At 42.4% G+C, this 16,515-nt stretch overlaps 1 protein-coding gene across 3 annotated transcripts in view; it reads left to right on the forward strand.

The window, feature by feature from the left end:
- Positions 1 to 16,515, forward strand: part of cenpe (centromere protein E) — a 38,315-nt gene that overhangs the window by 12,799 nt on the left and 9,001 nt on the right. For all 3 annotated transcript variants that reach the window (XM_081362164.1, XM_081362165.1, XM_081362166.1), the window contains exons 20-43: positions 64 to 132; positions 744 to 875; positions 1,429 to 1,606; positions 2,334 to 2,479; positions 2,562 to 2,822; positions 2,901 to 3,122; positions 4,049 to 4,189; positions 4,506 to 4,670; positions 4,960 to 5,055; positions 5,411 to 5,494; positions 5,589 to 5,849; positions 5,928 to 6,149; positions 6,820 to 6,888; positions 6,973 to 7,056; positions 7,627 to 7,827; positions 8,009 to 8,212; positions 8,423 to 8,620; positions 8,769 to 8,927; positions 11,842 to 11,913; positions 12,242 to 12,325; positions 12,401 to 12,517; positions 13,286 to 13,474; positions 15,347 to 15,502; positions 16,296 to 16,376. In XM_081362164.1, the coding sequence (XP_081218290.1) occupies positions 64 to 132; positions 744 to 875; positions 1,429 to 1,606; positions 2,334 to 2,479; positions 2,562 to 2,822; positions 2,901 to 3,122; positions 4,049 to 4,189; positions 4,506 to 4,670; positions 4,960 to 5,055; positions 5,411 to 5,494; positions 5,589 to 5,849; positions 5,928 to 6,149; positions 6,820 to 6,888; positions 6,973 to 7,056; positions 7,627 to 7,827; positions 8,009 to 8,212; positions 8,423 to 8,620; positions 8,769 to 8,927; positions 11,842 to 11,913; positions 12,242 to 12,325; positions 12,401 to 12,517; positions 13,286 to 13,474; positions 15,347 to 15,502; positions 16,296 to 16,376 (3,591 nt within the window). The remainder of the gene's footprint in view (positions 1 to 63; positions 133 to 743; positions 876 to 1,428; positions 1,607 to 2,333; positions 2,480 to 2,561; positions 2,823 to 2,900; positions 3,123 to 4,048; positions 4,190 to 4,505; positions 4,671 to 4,959; positions 5,056 to 5,410; positions 5,495 to 5,588; positions 5,850 to 5,927; positions 6,150 to 6,819; positions 6,889 to 6,972; positions 7,057 to 7,626; positions 7,828 to 8,008; positions 8,213 to 8,422; positions 8,621 to 8,768; positions 8,928 to 11,841; positions 11,914 to 12,241; positions 12,326 to 12,400; positions 12,518 to 13,285; positions 13,475 to 15,346; positions 15,503 to 16,295; positions 16,377 to 16,515) is intronic.

Raw genomic sequence — 16,515 nt, forward strand, 5'->3', positions numbered from 1 at the left:
TCTCTTTCATTTGCTTTCGAAGACCAAACGTGTGAATGTCCATATGAACTCTGTTCTCCACAGGCTGATCTGGCGCTGATGTCATCCGAGCTTCAGAAGAAGACCGACCTGAGCACCGAGCTTCAGAGACTTGTACGTCATGAGTCGCTGAACTATTAGTTAGTGGTCGTCTGATGAGGGTTTTCAGTGGGAACTTTGATTGTTTACACAGTATTTATTAACACACTATTTTGCACAATTCTTCCACACTATACGTTGACGAGACTGACGGCTAGGGCTGTGTGTAATCTCCACATGACTTACTGTAACTATCAAATCACAAAGACTGCCATTTAATTAAGTAATTACGGTGTTCATTAACACATGAGCAGCTAATGAGTTTTGAAACTTTCTAATAGTCACTTACAAAATTATATGGTTTCACTTAAATAGTTTTGCACAGCAATATATTTTAATTTGATGATAATTTATTATTTTATAGCCTTATTGATATATAAATCATTAAATATAGGCCAGATTGTGCAGCCCTACAAACAAGAGTTTTTTTTTTTTTTTTTCTTAAACTAGCCAATTTTGATCAGAAAAATCACAATTCGATTTGTCAACCAGGGAAATCAGATCTAAATATCTGCATATAGACGCGCAATCATGCTTTCTGGGAAACGGTGACTCTGCTTTCCTGTGGCTACAGATGCTCTGTATTCTGCATCTCATATTCATTTATGCTATATTGTAATCTGCAGAGCGACAAGGATCTTGTGCATGAAGTGACGTGTCTGAGGCGCTCTCTAGATGATGCAGAGACTATTAGTTTGGAGACTAAGAAGGAATGGGCCTTCCTGCGCAGCGAGAACATCTGCCTCAAAGAGAGAGACGTGAGTAGAGCTGAGCGTGTGTGTGTGTGTGTTATGAGTAGGGGTGTAACATTATATTGTGTCTCAATGTATCACAATACAAAAATGTGTATAGTTCACATAAAATAAAATTCACGTTTTCAAAATTTTAGTGTCAGTACTACATTAAACTGCTATATATGTATAATAATGCAGTGGAATATTTGTGGGCCTGATAATGCTAAATGTCTGAAGTTACCAGTAAAAGTGTCCTACATTATTTTAAATATATCAGTGACAGTGTTAGCATATTCATCTAGAATAATTCAGTATTTTCAGCTTCAGAATCATGAATATTGTTATTCTGGTGTCTCTATTGTCCTCTGTTCTGGGTTTCAGCACAAAGTCCAAGAATATTCGTTTACACACAATGAAATATCAAATTTAGCATTTTAATCAACTGTAAAAAAAATTGTTAACCTTTTATTAAGAGTTCAGTATCATGATTCATTCATCATTATTGAATCGTGACGAGTGTATCGTTACACCCCTAGTTCTGAGGCGTGTTTAATGTGAGTCATGTGACTTTGCTCAGGTGACCCTGACCACAGACTATGAGAAGATGGAGGCTGTGGTGAAGACGCTTCAGGACAAGCTGGAGCTGGAGAAATCTCGCTTCAAGAAGATGGAAACAGATCTTCAGAAAGAACTAATGGGAGCCTTCGATGAGAACACCAAACTGACGGCTCTGCTGGACGGGAAAGTGCCGAAAAGTAGGTGCAGAACCGCTAAAGGACGTGCAAGAGGGACTGCGTTTACTGTCTACATTCATTCAGCTGAAGGCGAATGTTTAAGGCAAATTGAAACCTCACAGGGATAGTTCGTCATTCCAAACCCATAAGACTTTCATTTATCTTCGAAACAAATGTAGATTTTTATTTTATTTTTATAATCTCTCATATTTTTGTCCATCCATTGAAACTTTCCACGCTTCAAAAGGCACATAAAGATATTGTCAAACATAATCCATGAGAATGAAGAGGTTTAATTCATTTCTTCTGAAGAGACTCAATCACTTTATATGATGAATACATTTAACTTGGGCTTTTATTCATATGTTAACAATGATCAACATGCTTATCAAATATGGTAAACGGAAGCTAAACTGTGGCGCTTCATGTGTATCATACTTGTGCATCAGAAGACTTGGATTAAACTGCTCACATTCATATGGATTACTTGTATGAGGCTTAAATGTTGATCTGAATTTCAATAGATGGACAAAAAAATAACAATCTTAAAAAAATAGAAATAATCTGTTTTCTGAAGATGAACGACAGTCATGCATGTTTAAAATGACATGAGGGCGATTAAATGATGACAGGATTCTTTTTTGAGGACCTATTCCTTTAAGATTGAACACATTGGTACATGCAGTGTTTACATTAATGTAATGCTCATTTAAGTCATTTATGTTTGTTCACCCTCCTTTTCCCTCAGATCTGATCGATAATCTCGTGTTGGAGAAAACGCTGTGTGACGTGCGTAAGGATCTCGAGCAGAGTCTCGAGAGGGAGCGATGTCTGCAGAGCAAGACTGAGGAGTTCGAGACGCTCTCTGTTAAAGTGGAGGAGTTACAGAGACAGGTTAGAGAAACCGGCTCATGGTTTTTTTAGCTAGTTTTTGCATCTACATGTCTAAATCTCCTCCATTATGGTTCATTCCCAGGTGTGTGTTCTGTCAGAAGAGCTGTGTTCTGTGAGAGCGGAGCGAGACGCTCTGAGATCCGCTCAGTCCAGTGTGACAGCAGAAGAGGGTCAGACGTCTGAGTCTGCGGATCCGCTGCTGAAGATGGAGAGCGATCTGGTGGAGGCTCAGCTGAAGGAAGCAGAACTGACCCGCCAGCTCACAGAGACCTCAGAACGACTCCAGAACATCCAGACGGAGAAACACACACTGCTGGCGGCACTGGAGGAGGCCACGCAGAAGGTGCGCGCACTTTACACGACACACACACACTCCCACCAACCACCAGACGGAGTGTTTAACACTGTTTTATCCTGTCAGTCGCTGCAGATGAGCTCAGAGCTGGAGTGTGTGTGCGGCGAGAGAGACGCGCTTCTGTCGGAGAAGATGGAGCGAGTTCAGAGTGAGCCGGATGAGATGGAGAACCTGCGGCGCACCGTCATCTCTCAAACTGAAGAGCGAGAGCAGATGCAGGAGATCCTACAGGCCCTGAGAGACGAGAGGGACCAGCTCAAGAGCGACATGGCAGAAAACGTGGAGATGGTGAGCGCACACAGGTCACATGATGATCTCGCTCGGCAACTGACCCTTTAACCCTGTGCATCCATTTAAAAAAGTTACACAGGTCCATAGTGGACAAAAATATCCGTGTCAAAAGACTGTCATAATGTTAAGCTTGAGAGCACAGACTTAAATTGGGTCTCATTTTAAAGAAGACCTGTGGCAGATTAGTGTTGAAGTGAAAAAAGTGAAACCAAAAAAAGTTATAGATGTATATCATAACATGTTGAACTCTAAAACTGCTAGAAAATCTTAAATCTAAAGAAGTTGTTATAAATTTGAGGTTGATATCTTAAAAAGTGAGATTTCTGTAAGATTTAGCCGTAGTACCAGATCTCCCCAATAGACGCAGCAAAACTCCAAAAGAGTTTCTCTCGCACACACAAAAGTTCATTACACACATACAAACCATACTGACATCCATACCAACGCACAATTATAGCTGCATAATCTATCAAATTGGCTCTATTTTGGCCATCAAACTACATAAGCAGAAAACAGGAATAAAGCGAGTATTTGCTTTATAGGCCAAACCTGAAAAAATGGCACATCTGGAATACAACAGTAAAAATTTAAATTGAGCCTGGCCAATAGAGTGAAAGCCTACTTACAAAGATTGCGTCATTTTATAGTTAAATGGCCCTGGGATTAAAAATTGCTGTTTCAATGGGGACATTTGTTCAACAGGTCCTGAGAGGAACTATGTTTTTGTACCTAGTTAAACTTTTTTTTTTCTTTTTAAGGAAATTGGGATGAATGGTAAATTTCCAATAAAATAGACACCTGTGCCAAGATTTATGCAGTTGGCATTAACACTGTCTTTTTCAGGTTTTTTTTTTTTTTTTTTTTTCATTCTGACTATGTCCGTAAGGTCGCACTTTATTCAGCCTTTGCTTTGTTCTCTGCAGATGATTGAGACTCAAGCAGAACTGAGGGATGCTCAGGAGAAGGTGAAGGACCTGCAGGGAGAAATACACAATCTGAGGTCACAGAGAGTTCAGGCGCTCGACCAACATCAGGACCAGAGGAGCCAAGATCATCAGGCACTTGTAAATTACAGCTCTTGAGATTTCAGTCATTTTTTTTATCTTTGGCTTCCAGTGATTATGATAATGGAGATAAAACGTTTATTGAGCTGCGTTCTGTTTCCCAATGATTTGTATTTCCTTCACAGCAATGTGATTTCATTATTCCCTAAAAGTCTAGACTTTAACATGCAAATCAGTTAAATGTGAGTGTCGTAAATATGCAGTCTAATGCAGGACGTGCTTGATATTAAAAAGTTAATTTTCCTAAAATCCACACACTTAAGTATCCACACACACCGTGTGTGTGTGTGTGTGTGTGTGTGTGTGTGTGTGTCAGCTGACAGAAGAAGAGCGACTGCTGTCTGAGAGATCTGACCATCATGAGCCGTCTGAGGTGATGGAGAAGATGACAGCAGATCTCGCGTCTGTGACGGAGGAGAGAGACCAGCTTCAGGAGAGCCTACAGCAGATGAAGACACTTCTGGAAGAGAAGACTGAGAAGGTGAGAGAGTTAGCATCACTCAACTACACTACAGCTAACACGTGTAGGAAGAGGAGTTCAGTTAAAAGGGTCAATCTCCAGGTCACGTTTCACACAAGGCCACGAGAATAAGGACATGTTACAAGCACTAAGTTACCAAATGTTTTTGTAGTGTGTGTTGTGATGCTGTTGAAATATCTGTAATGCAAGTGGATTCAGATTCAACCTTATTGTCATTGTACAGAGCCAATGAAACCCCGTTAGCCTCTGACCTGAAGTGCGGACAGTGAATATAAGTGTTCTGTTGTAGATGCTGCAGGTCCAGTCCGAGTTACAGGAACAGCAACAGCGTTTGAAGCCAGAACCACATGATTCCAGCGAGGAGAACAGCGCTCCGCTTCAGCAGGTTTGTGACTGACTTCTGTTCGACACGATGTGAGTTTCTGGCTTGCGTAGTTGGGGACATTTGATTTAATATTCAACAATATTATTGATCTCCTGCATTAACACCATTATATGAGAACTGAACTGAGCTGGACGATGACATCAGTTTTCTATAGAACAAAATTGAACCATCACTGAACTTTCTTAAGCTGGACTGTGACGCTATTTTCTTCTGGGAACATCTGTTGCATATTTTTCCTGTTATCTCAGTAAAGCTGCTTTGAAACACTCTGTACTGTAAAAAGCGCTGTATAAATAAAGCTGAGTTGACTTTAGAGTTTGTGTGGGTTAATCTGATGTTGTGACATGTTCTACAGATCCAGACACTGAAGAAAGAGCTTGAGACTTTATTAGAGGAGAGGAACCAGCTGACGTTGGGACTTCAGGAGACGTCTGAACAGGTGGAGATCTGAAACTCTATAGAATTATATATGAAATTACTATAGACATCCCTAGCTGTACGTGACACATGCGAATAAACGTGCTGTTTCCCAGGTGTGTGTTCTGTCAGAAGAGCTGTGTTCTGTGAGAGCGGAGCGAGACGCTCTGAGATCCGCTCAGTCCAGTGTGACAGCAGAAGAGGGTCAGACGTCTGAGTCTGCGGATCCGCTGCTGAAGATGGAGAGCGATCTGGTGGAGGCTCAGCTGAAGGAAGCAGAACTGACCCGCCAGCTCACAGAGACCTCAGAACGACTCCAGAACATCCAGACAGAGAAACACACACTGCTGGCGGCACTGGAGGAGGCCACGCAGAAGGTGCGCGCACTTTACACGACACACACACACTCCCACCAACCACCAGACGGAGTGTTTAACACTGTTTTATCCTGTCAGTCGCTGCAGATGAGCTCAGAGCTGGAGTGTGTGTGCGGCGAGAGAGACGCGCTTCTGTCGGAGAAGATGGAGCGAGTTCAGAGTGAGCCGGATGAGATGGAGAACCTGCGGCGCACCGTCATCTCTCAAACTGAAGAGCGAGAGCAGATGCAGGAGATCCTACAGGCCCTGAGAGACGAGAGGGACCAGCTCAAGAGCGACCTCGAAGACAGCAATGGGATGGTGAATACTGAATTCTGCTCATATTATATTAATATACAGTCGTCAACATTTGAAGTGGATCAAAAAAGTCCATCAAAGTTGTCCTAAGACAAGAACAGGTATTGTTCAAAATTCATGTATAACTTTGAAAGGTTTTGATCCACTTCAAATGTTGACTACTGTATATGTTAAAGAGGACCTATTGTTTTTACAAAGTATTGATGTTGTTTTCAGGCTCTACTTGAACAGGTTTTACTGCTTGAATGTTGATTATTCTCCTCATATTCTCCATTGTTGCGGCTCCTCTCTTCCCAGTCTGTCAGTAATGCTCTGTTTACTTCCTGTCTCTATGAAGCCCCTCCTTCTGAAAAGCACACTGTGTTCTGATTGGTTGGCTGGATCAGTGTGTTGTGATTGGTCGAGCGCTCTGAGTGTGTTTGGGAAATGTCCGCCCCTTTACATAACCACCAGTTTAACACACTACTAACTCAACCAGGCCCCGCCCCTTTATTCTGCATATTAATTATTATAATGAGGAATGTTCTGACGTGTTCGTTCCCGGAAGAAACTCAAGATACACGGAGGCGTTTCAGGAGTTCAGGAACACTGACACTCATATAGAGAAGAACTGGAGCTTTTTCATGATCACGTAAAGCATAATAGGTCCTCTTTAAAGGTGTGTGTGTCTCAGCTCATGCAGGCTCAGCAGGAATGCAGCGGCCCAAAGATTGACTCGCATCATGATGAACTCCTCCAGCAGGTGATCTGAACCTTCACACACTCTTGATTTGAGCACATTAGACCCTGATTATCGTGATTTTTATGAGAATCTGAATTGTGACAGATGCAGCAGCTGAAAGAGGAGCTGGAGTCTGTGAACGCGGAGAAGAGCCAGCTGAAGTCTGATCTACAGGAGAATGTGGAAATGGTGAGATGAATGAGTTGTGCCGCTGTTTTTCAAAGGAGGATTAAAAACTGAAAAATATTCCATTGTAAATCATCTGTTCTCTAAAGTGAATATATAGTAAAGTGTAATTTATTCCTGTGATCAAAGCTGAATTTTCAGCATCATTACTCCAGTCTTCAGTGTCACATGATCCTTCAGAAATCACTCTAATATGATGAGTTGATGCTCAAGAAACATTTATGATTATTATCAGTGTTGAAAACTGCTTCATATTTCTGTGGAAACCGTCATAGATTTTATTTTTCAGGATTCTTTGATGAATAGAAAGCTTATTTATCTGAAATAGAATCTTTTGTAACATAAATGTCACTTTTGATCAATTTAATGCGTCCTTGATGAATAAAAGCTTTAATTATAAAAATAAACCTGGACTTTTAAACAGTAGTGTAAATGGGCGGTGAAATAACATCAAAACATTATGAAATATGTAAAATATTAAATTCATATCATAACAAAAATAAACACCGGTATTCGGTATGAACGGTAGACCGTCCAGCACTAATTATACATTTCCTTTTTTTCCAAACGCAGACGATTGAAAATCAAGAAGAGCTGAGAGGAGCTCTTGAGAAGGTCAAAGGTCTTCAGAACGCATTACTTGAGCTGGAGTCTCAGCGGACGCTCATGGAGTCTAAACTCTCTGAGAACACACGCGAGATGGAGATGATGAAGGCCAGCATCACCTCGCTGACGGAGGAGAGAGCTCAGATCCAGCAGGAGAGAGACCAGACGGTACAAACACACCTTTCCATCACGGGAAAGCGAGACCCTTGTGACTGCTTCTGTGGTCCAGGGTCACACAGCGACTAGGGCTGTCAGAATGGATAAAGCTACATTTGAGTTTTTTTCTTAAATATGAACAGAATTTGAATTCTAGAGGATAAAAGTGTCCCCGTTCTCCCATGATCCCCAGCTGGGCGAGGTGAGAGAGCAGCTGCGGTCTGTCAGTGCCGAACGAGAGCGCCTGCTGTTTGAGAAGAGCGAGAGCGATCGAGAGGAGTTGCAGAGCAGCCTGGCCTCCGTCAGTGAGGAGCGAGAGCAGCTCCTGGAGATCCTGAAGCTCAGCCGAGAGGAGAAGAGCCAGCTGAGGAGAGACCTGGAGGAGAAGGACCAGATCGTGAGTCTTGAGGAGTTCAGCTTAGAGGGATAGTTCACCCAAGAATAAAAATTAGCCCATGATTTACTCTCCCTCATCCTAGGTGTATATGACAATCTTCTTTCAGACGAACAGAGTTATAAGCTTTATAATGCGAGTCAATTGGTATATTTTTTGGGAAGTCCATCAAAGTGCATCCATCCACAGCCCCAGTTTCTTCTCTCTCATCAGGTGCTGCAGCTTCGTGAGGATCTTCTGTCATCTTCTGAGAGAACCAGAGAGCAGCAGGAGAATCTAGCGGCGATGAAGACGGCTGAAGCTAACGTTAGCGCTCTGACTGAAGAGCGAGACCGGCTCCTGGAGTCTCTGGGGGTCATGAGAGACGAGAGAGAGCAGATCCAGAGAGAGCTGGTGGAGAAGAGCGAAATGGTGAGACGCTTCACTTTCCCTTTAAACATTCTGTTGACTATCAGCAAAGACTTTAGATACTCAAAGTTAAACATGATGATGAGATGATCAGTGTAACTCCACAACAACTACATAAATGTCCACTAACAGTTTCTCCGGTGGTTCACAGATGGAGCTGTTGAGGCAAGGGCATCTGTCCGCGTGTGCCGAGAGAGACCGTCTGGTGGCCGAGAGAGACGCTGCATCCAACCAATCCAGCGCCTCCGTCAGTGTGACATCACTGAGTGAGGGAGGAGACCTTCAGGAGATCCTGCAGGGCGTTCGAGAGGTAACACCACATGACTATAGGGGCTTTCGCACCGGAAGGAGCCACCAGGGTGTTCCCCGAGAACTAATGGTTCCCACAGGAACGTTTTCCTGGTTGCGTTCGCACCGACAGTCGGAACTCTGAAGTGACGTGAGACGCGCTTGTTGTTGAGACGCTGAGAACGCCAGAGCTCACACTGCTCACATTCTCCTGTTCATTAGTGTACGATCTAACAGTCCTGTCTAATACATCATTATATAGAACTGTTATACACAGACAGTGATGAAGAGTTATTAGCGTGTGTCGTAGCCAGTGATGAAGAGTTATTAGAGTATGCGTGTGTGTTGATGTCCAGTGTTGTTGAGCAGAAACACATAATCATGTTTCTCTTGATCCCTCAAAGTTGTGTTGGGTTTTCTCCTCAGCGTAAAGATTGAGAGGTTCATCTATCACATGTTCGTAGAGTTAGTTTGTGGAGTAAAATTTGTGCGTTCGGCCAATCAGCGAACACTAACGTCACTGTAGTTCCTATAGCGCTGGTGTAGACGACTCTGAAGGAGTAAATCAGTTCCTCCAAAAGGAGTTCCTGGAACTGAAATCGTTCCTAGTTCCTGCGGTGCGAACACGCCAAACACCGGGAACTTCCAATAGTGCAAAAAAATATTCAGACTTATAAAACCGTTCGTACGCCAGAATCTGCGCAGAATTCACTCTAAATCCCAGTCAGTGGAAGATTGTGCGCACATGCGTCTCCACCCCGAAATAACCATATATGGAGCTTACAACGCCTAGTTTTACTATGCAGATCCTCATCTGCATATCATTTGCATATAATTATTCATCTGCGTGATAACGTTTAACGGTACAAGACACATTACATTAATAAAAATCAAGTAGTTGCCTATCCTTGCCTTGTTTTTGAATACATAAATCAAATAGTGTAAAATACATTTCAGAGAAAGTTTTTCTCAATCTTTTCCACTGGCCGAATTGTATTTTTAATTGATTTCTATTTTTAATGGACACGGATAGACTTTGGCCATTATTTGCACGAAACTATTTTCTCAGACAATCTGGTATTATCATAAGCAATTATCTCTGTGGTTAAAACATTTAAACACAGCACGCCACAGGAAAAGTGTTCAAAAAAACATCGGATCCACAACAAATATTTCTATTGATTGAATATAAAAAATGTTGTAACTTCCCAGTAATGATTTCATGTTTAAGTGTTTAACTCCATAATTTGAATGGCATATTTAATCTAAATGTTTATACCAGAAGTAAAACATAGTTTAAATCATTATTTGATTTATTTAAACTGCGTCAGTTTCACTAAATGGCCGAACGCGCTCGCTGGCGCGGACATTTAAGAAGAGATGGATATTTGCTTCAAGTGACAGGCTTGGTGAGTGAAATTATGTTTGTATTATCTTTCTGTAGATTTTTAAATTTCTTTAGATTTTCTGTCTAAAAGTGACCAAAAAGACACTAATCTCCAGCTCACCATTGGTGTCACCAAACTGCTCCATCTCCCAAACGTTCGTACGCATGGGTCAGAGTTTGCGTCCAGGTGTGCAAATTTTCCCGTCAAGTTTGTTTTTATAAATCACAACTTATGCGTCGGAAGTGGCGTACGGCTCTCTCAGGGCCTGTTTTGTGCGTACGCAACGGTTATAAATGAGGCCCCAGAACTCCAAACTGAATGTCAGAATGGGAAAGAAAGGTGATTTTAAGCTATTTTGAGCGTGGCATGGTTGTTGGTGCCAGACGGGCCGGTCTGAGTATTTTACAATCTGCTCAGTTACTGGGATTTTCACGCACAACCATTTCTAGGGTTTACAAAGAATGCTGTGAAAAGGGAAAAACATCCAGTATGCGGCAGTCCTGTGGGCGAAAATGCCTTGTTGATGCTAGAGGTCAGAGGAGAATGGGCCGACTGATTCAAGCTGATAGAAGAGCAACTTTGACTGAAATAACCACTCGTTACAACCGAGGTATGCAGCAAAGCATTTGTGAAGCCACAACACGCACAACCTTGAGGCGGATGGGCTACAACAGCAGAAGACCCCACCGGGTACCACTCATCTCCCCTAGAGGCTACAATTTGCACGAGCTCACCAAAATTGGACAGTTGAAGACTGGAAAAATGTTGCCTGGTCTGATGAGTCTCGATTTCTGTTGAGACATTCAGATGGTAGAGTCAGAATTTGGCGTAAACAGAATGAGAACATGGATCCATCATGCCTTGTTACCACTGTGCAGGCTGGTGGTGGAGGTGTAATGGTGTGGGGGATGTTTTCTTGGCACACTTTAGGCCCCTTAGTGCCAATTGGGCATCGTTTAAATGCCACGGCCTACCTGAGCATTGTTTCTGACCATGTCCATCCCTTTATGACCACCATGTGCCCATCCTCTGATGGCTACTTCCAGCAGGATAATGCACCATGTCACAAAGCTCCAATCATTTCAAATTGGTTTCTTGAACATGACAATGAGTTCACTGTACTAAAATGGCCCCCACAGTCACCAGATCTCAACCCAATAGAGCATCTTTGGGATGTGGTGGAACGGGAGCTTCGTGCCCTGGATGTGCATCCCACAAATCTCCATCAACTGCAAGATGCCATCCTATCAATATGGGCCAACATTTCTAAAGAATGCTTTCAGCACCTTGTTGAATCAATGCCACGTAGAATTAAGGCGGTTCTGAAGGTGAAAGGGGGTCAAACACAGTATTAGCATGGTGTTAGTGAAACGCTTCTGGAACAAGAACAAATGTGGGCGGGGCTTGATTGTGTCTGTGGGGGATTGATTGGATGAATTGCATTACAAGAATTGTCCATTTTGATTTCATGAATATTTTCTGTGTGCCTTTTCTGAAGGACTGAAGCAGTTTAAGTGTTTTCTCAATAAAATCTCTCTCTCTCTCCAGCTGATCCAGGTCCAAGGAGAGCTCAAACAGAAGAAACATCAGGAGTCTGATCAGATGACCCAGCTTCAGCAGGTGCGTAACGGTCTGTGTGTTCTCTACATATTACATGTTGAGTTCTGCAGCAATAGAGAACCGGGTTTTATTTAATTAAATTGGAACTGTGAGCCGTGTTGCAATGAGTCCCCCTTTTCAAACAGCCAATAGCGTTTAGTGTAGCTCACAGACTGACAGCACCATGGAAGCGAATCGAGTGCTGATGATACGCTGGATTCAACAGTAGAAATGTGAATAAATTCAAGCCATTTCATTCCTAACCAGCTAACAGTTGGAAAACGGGATAAATTGTGGGAAAAGTGGAACCAGTTCCTTGACTCATGTTGTGCGATTTCTTTGTGTCCAGATTCAGGCTCTGACGGAGGAGCTGGAGTCTCTGAGGAGTCGGAGAGAGATGATCCAGAAGGACCTTCAGGAGGCAGCAGCGACTGTGAGGATTCATGACATCACTGTAACGTCCTCTGAGGTCCTCAACGCCACTGACTGTTTTTGTTCTCTCCTGCAGTCTAAGATGTATCAGGATTTGCTCCACGTGAGTAAGGAGGAACTGAAGCAGCAGCAGAAAGAGAAGGTGGAGCTGATGGAGCAGAGCGAAGCGAAGGAGTCCCATCTTCAGCGGAGGGTAAAGGCTAAATTCAGATTTCTTTCTTAAATATTAGCAGAACTCAATTTCTAAAGGCAAGGCTTAATGTTAAATGCAGAAACTGCTGTATTGTCTCCTATCTCCACAAGAGGACGCAAGCGAGCGCAATAAGCAAATATAAACCATCTTTTATTGAAATGACATTCACTTTTTAAAGTTAACTTTTGAAACAATTGTTCTTAAAGTATAATTTCTTTAATGTGCATGCAGGAAAAATGAGGTTACAATAGTGCATAAAACTGTAAGTGCATCAGTGACCTGAGAAAACACACTTCAACACACAGCGTAATGAACTACATGAACACACAACAGCAAACTGACATTCAGAAACACTCACTTCTACTTCTACTCTACATCTACAGATAGATCATCACACACACCAGACGCTCTTGATCACACACTCGCATACTGAGAGCTCTCTGAGCGTTTCCAGCTCTCACGCGCACACACACACACTCGTGCACCTCTTCACACACCAAAAAAATTGAATGCACGGTTTTTGCATTCGAACGTGCAGGTTTATTCTTTTTCTTTTTTATGCATATTCGAATATTGATGTTACTTGTCCATATCCCTTTTTGATTAAGCATGCAGCCCTGCTTTTGATTCATCCAACATTTGCCAAATTCCCTGATATTTTAATGATTCGGTCCTAGTGAGTGCTCTTAGACACGGATCAGCAACCCTTGCATGTGATGTGACGGGTGAGTGATTCAATGCTGAATCTCTTACTCTGTTTCCTCTCAGTTGAGTCAAATGAGTGAAGATCTGTCGGCTCTGAGTGCCGTACGAGACCAGCACAACACGGAGATCCAGAACCTCCAAACAAACCTCACCTCGCTTACAGAAGAGAAGGATGAGCTCCTGGAGACCCTGAGGAGAACGAGGGAGGAGGGAGAGCAACTGAGGCTCGATCTGCAGAAGAGCGAACAGACCGTAAGCGTGTTAATCTGCTCATTTTAGCTCACACTGCTATAAAAAACAGCACCGTTCTTAAAGGTGACACATGCTCCTTTTCACAATATGTAATATAAATCTCTGGTGTCTCCAGAATGTGTCTGTGAAATATAAGCTCAGAACTCCAGATCATTTGCCCCTTTTTGGGTGTGAGCAAAAACACGCCGTTTCTGTTTGTCCCTTTAAATGCAAATGAGCTTTAGCCCCGCCTCCGTTCAGAAGAGGGCGGAGTCTTTACACGAGCTTCAGAAACTCCGGCAATAACAGAACAGGCCAATCTCACTCATCCAGAATCCCAGAATAACCAGTAGCGAGCGCAGCCTTACGGAGAGACTCAGGAAGAGCTTCTGAATGTTAGTGGAGACATTTCTGTAGTTGTTGTGGAGTTACACTGATCATCTCATCATCATGTTGAACTTCTCCACAAGTGTCCACAGTTCCTGAGGTCTTTATAAGACAGCGGTAGGGTTGCAAAATTCTGGGAATTTTCAAAGATGGAAACTTTCCATGGGAATTTAAGGGAATTAACAGGAATTTATGGGAATAAACGGGAATAAACTGGGAATTTTCAAAGTTCAGGGTTGGTTCTTCATAGGGAACTTAAATATAATTGAGGAAAGTGTATTTTAGCATAATCTTGACTAAAACAAACAGATGCCATTCAAATACACTTGAATATCCATGCCATTCCTCAATCACATGCACATAGCACACTGTTTACTGCACACTGCATGGCTATTGAGACCACACCCCCTACTGGCACTGTGCATGCCTCCATCACATGTACAGACGCCCAAAGCACAAGACTATTGAAGGCACACATTTGAGCCTGTGGACTAAACAAAGTGAAGTAAGTTTTGATGATATTATGGGGAAATATATTTATTAAATGTTTAAATTGCAAATATCACATACAAATGTATTCATCTAGTAGATAGCAAGCTGATTAGTTAGATGCTAAATAAGCTAGCATAACTTTATTTACCACATAAGTAGGGCTGGGCGGTATGACGGTATATATCGTTACCGCGGAAGAAAATGTCAACCGTAACAGATTTTTTTATTACGTGTATACCGCGACATGTAAATAAGTAGGCGTGGTTAACTCAGCGTGCGTGAGACTGAGACACTGATATTTGTCAAAGTTCATAGGTCAAGAGGATCCACAAAAGGAATTACGTTTTCAAAATTAACGTGATATTTTCGGGGGGGAAGGCGCAGAAGTCAACTAGAGCAGTGCAGCACACTGAAAGTTTAGAGAGACGCACATGCTCACAACGGGGCTTACTTGACAAGTTCATATATCAATATTCTAACGAATAGAAATAACCTTAAATAATGTATCAATCCGTCTCTTATGTGTACAGTTACTTTCAGAGTGGACGCGCAAGCGGTTGCCGTGGTAATGAATATTTCCAAAATTCCCCAGCTTAACTTTCCGGAAATTTTCCGCCCCTTTGCAACCCTAGACAGCGGTGACATGTTCTGGTCAATAGTGTTCAGAGCTCGTCTGTGCTCAACCACAGAACAGCTTCAGGCTCTGCTGGATCTTCATCATTGCGTTAGAACTGGTCTCTGTTGTCGAGTGTGGAGCCAAATGTCGGCTGGTGTGTGTAAACGTGCAGATTAAGGGCCGGTAATATTATAATTAGATTCTCTTCATACGTCAGAAGGAGAGCGAAATCTGATCGGCTTATTTTAGACATGCTTGCAGAGAAAGCCTCACCAGAACACAGTTACTGGGTTTCACTTTTCACATTTTCTGGGTTGTTAGAAGCGCCGATTATAGCAGTTACACAAAGTCAGATTTTCATGATGTGTCCCCTTTAAAGTGATCTGTTGTTTCTTTAGAGAGACCGTCTGAGCGAGGAGCTGCAGTCTCTCAGTGGTGTGACTGATCAGCTGGAGGACGAGAAGACTCGCGCTGAGCAGGTCCTCGAGTCTTTAAGAGACGTCACAAAAGAGAGGGATCAGCTTAGACGAGAACTGGAGGGAAAGCTGGAGAAGGTGAGGGGGAAGAGTGCGTGAACCGGAATAAATCTCACTTCTACATACTGGATCTGATGTCAGGGGTCAGGTCAATGAAAGCCATGTAATCGCAAAATTTCATAAACTCATAAAGGTTCTTCATGGAACCATCAATGCCAATAAAGAGCCTTTATTAATATGGAATCTTTCCATTGCAAGAAAGGTTCTTTAGATTGTTAGTGTTCTTCACACTAAGAAAATAATGGTTCTGAACAATGAAGAACCTTTCAACTTCGTCTCTGAAAACCCACTTTGGTAATATCTCATTTTAAAGGGTCAGTTCACCTGAAAATAAATTCATCATTTACTCGCCCTCATGTCGTTCCAAACCAATGAGACTTTTGTTACTTTCATGCTTCAAAAAGTTCATAAAGAGATCGTAAAACTAATCATATGACTCGAGTGGTTTAGAGAGACTCGATTTAATGAACATTGAATCGACGCACACAGTCTGTTCATATAAAGCGGTCGAGTCGCTTCAGAATTCAATTAATATGGATTAGTTTTCTTCTCTCTATTTGATCGCTTTATGAACCTTTTGAAGCGACAAAGTGGAGGTTGCGTAGCTGTCATTGGAGGGACCGAAATCGCTCAGATTTAATTAAAATATCTTCATTTGTGTTTTAAAGATGGATAAAAGTCTTACGGGTTTGGAACCACTAGTTTTCCATTTTTGGGTGACCTATCCCGTCAAGAGTGTGTGTGACCGTAGATCAGACTTCACTGGCTAGTGAGCGTATGTTTGTGTTAACCCTGTTGTTCTCCACCACAGCTGACACACATCGAGTCTAAAGCAGAGCAACTGGAGAAGCAGAAGATCCTGCTGGAGTCTGAAGTCCATTCGCTCAGTCTGGTGAGAGTCTGAGTCGTGTTTCCAACCCTGAATAACCAGATCTCCGCTTAAGACGGTCATTTACTCTCCCTCAATGTTCCAAACCCATAAGGCTTTGGTTAATATTTGAACCCCAAATAAGATCTTTCTTATGAAACCT

Source organism: Scardinius erythrophthalmus, assembly GCF_964197995.2.
Source record: "Scardinius erythrophthalmus genome assembly, chromosome: 3".
NCBI classification, from domain to species: Eukaryota; Metazoa; Chordata; class Actinopteri; order Cypriniformes; family Leuciscidae; genus Scardinius; species Scardinius erythrophthalmus.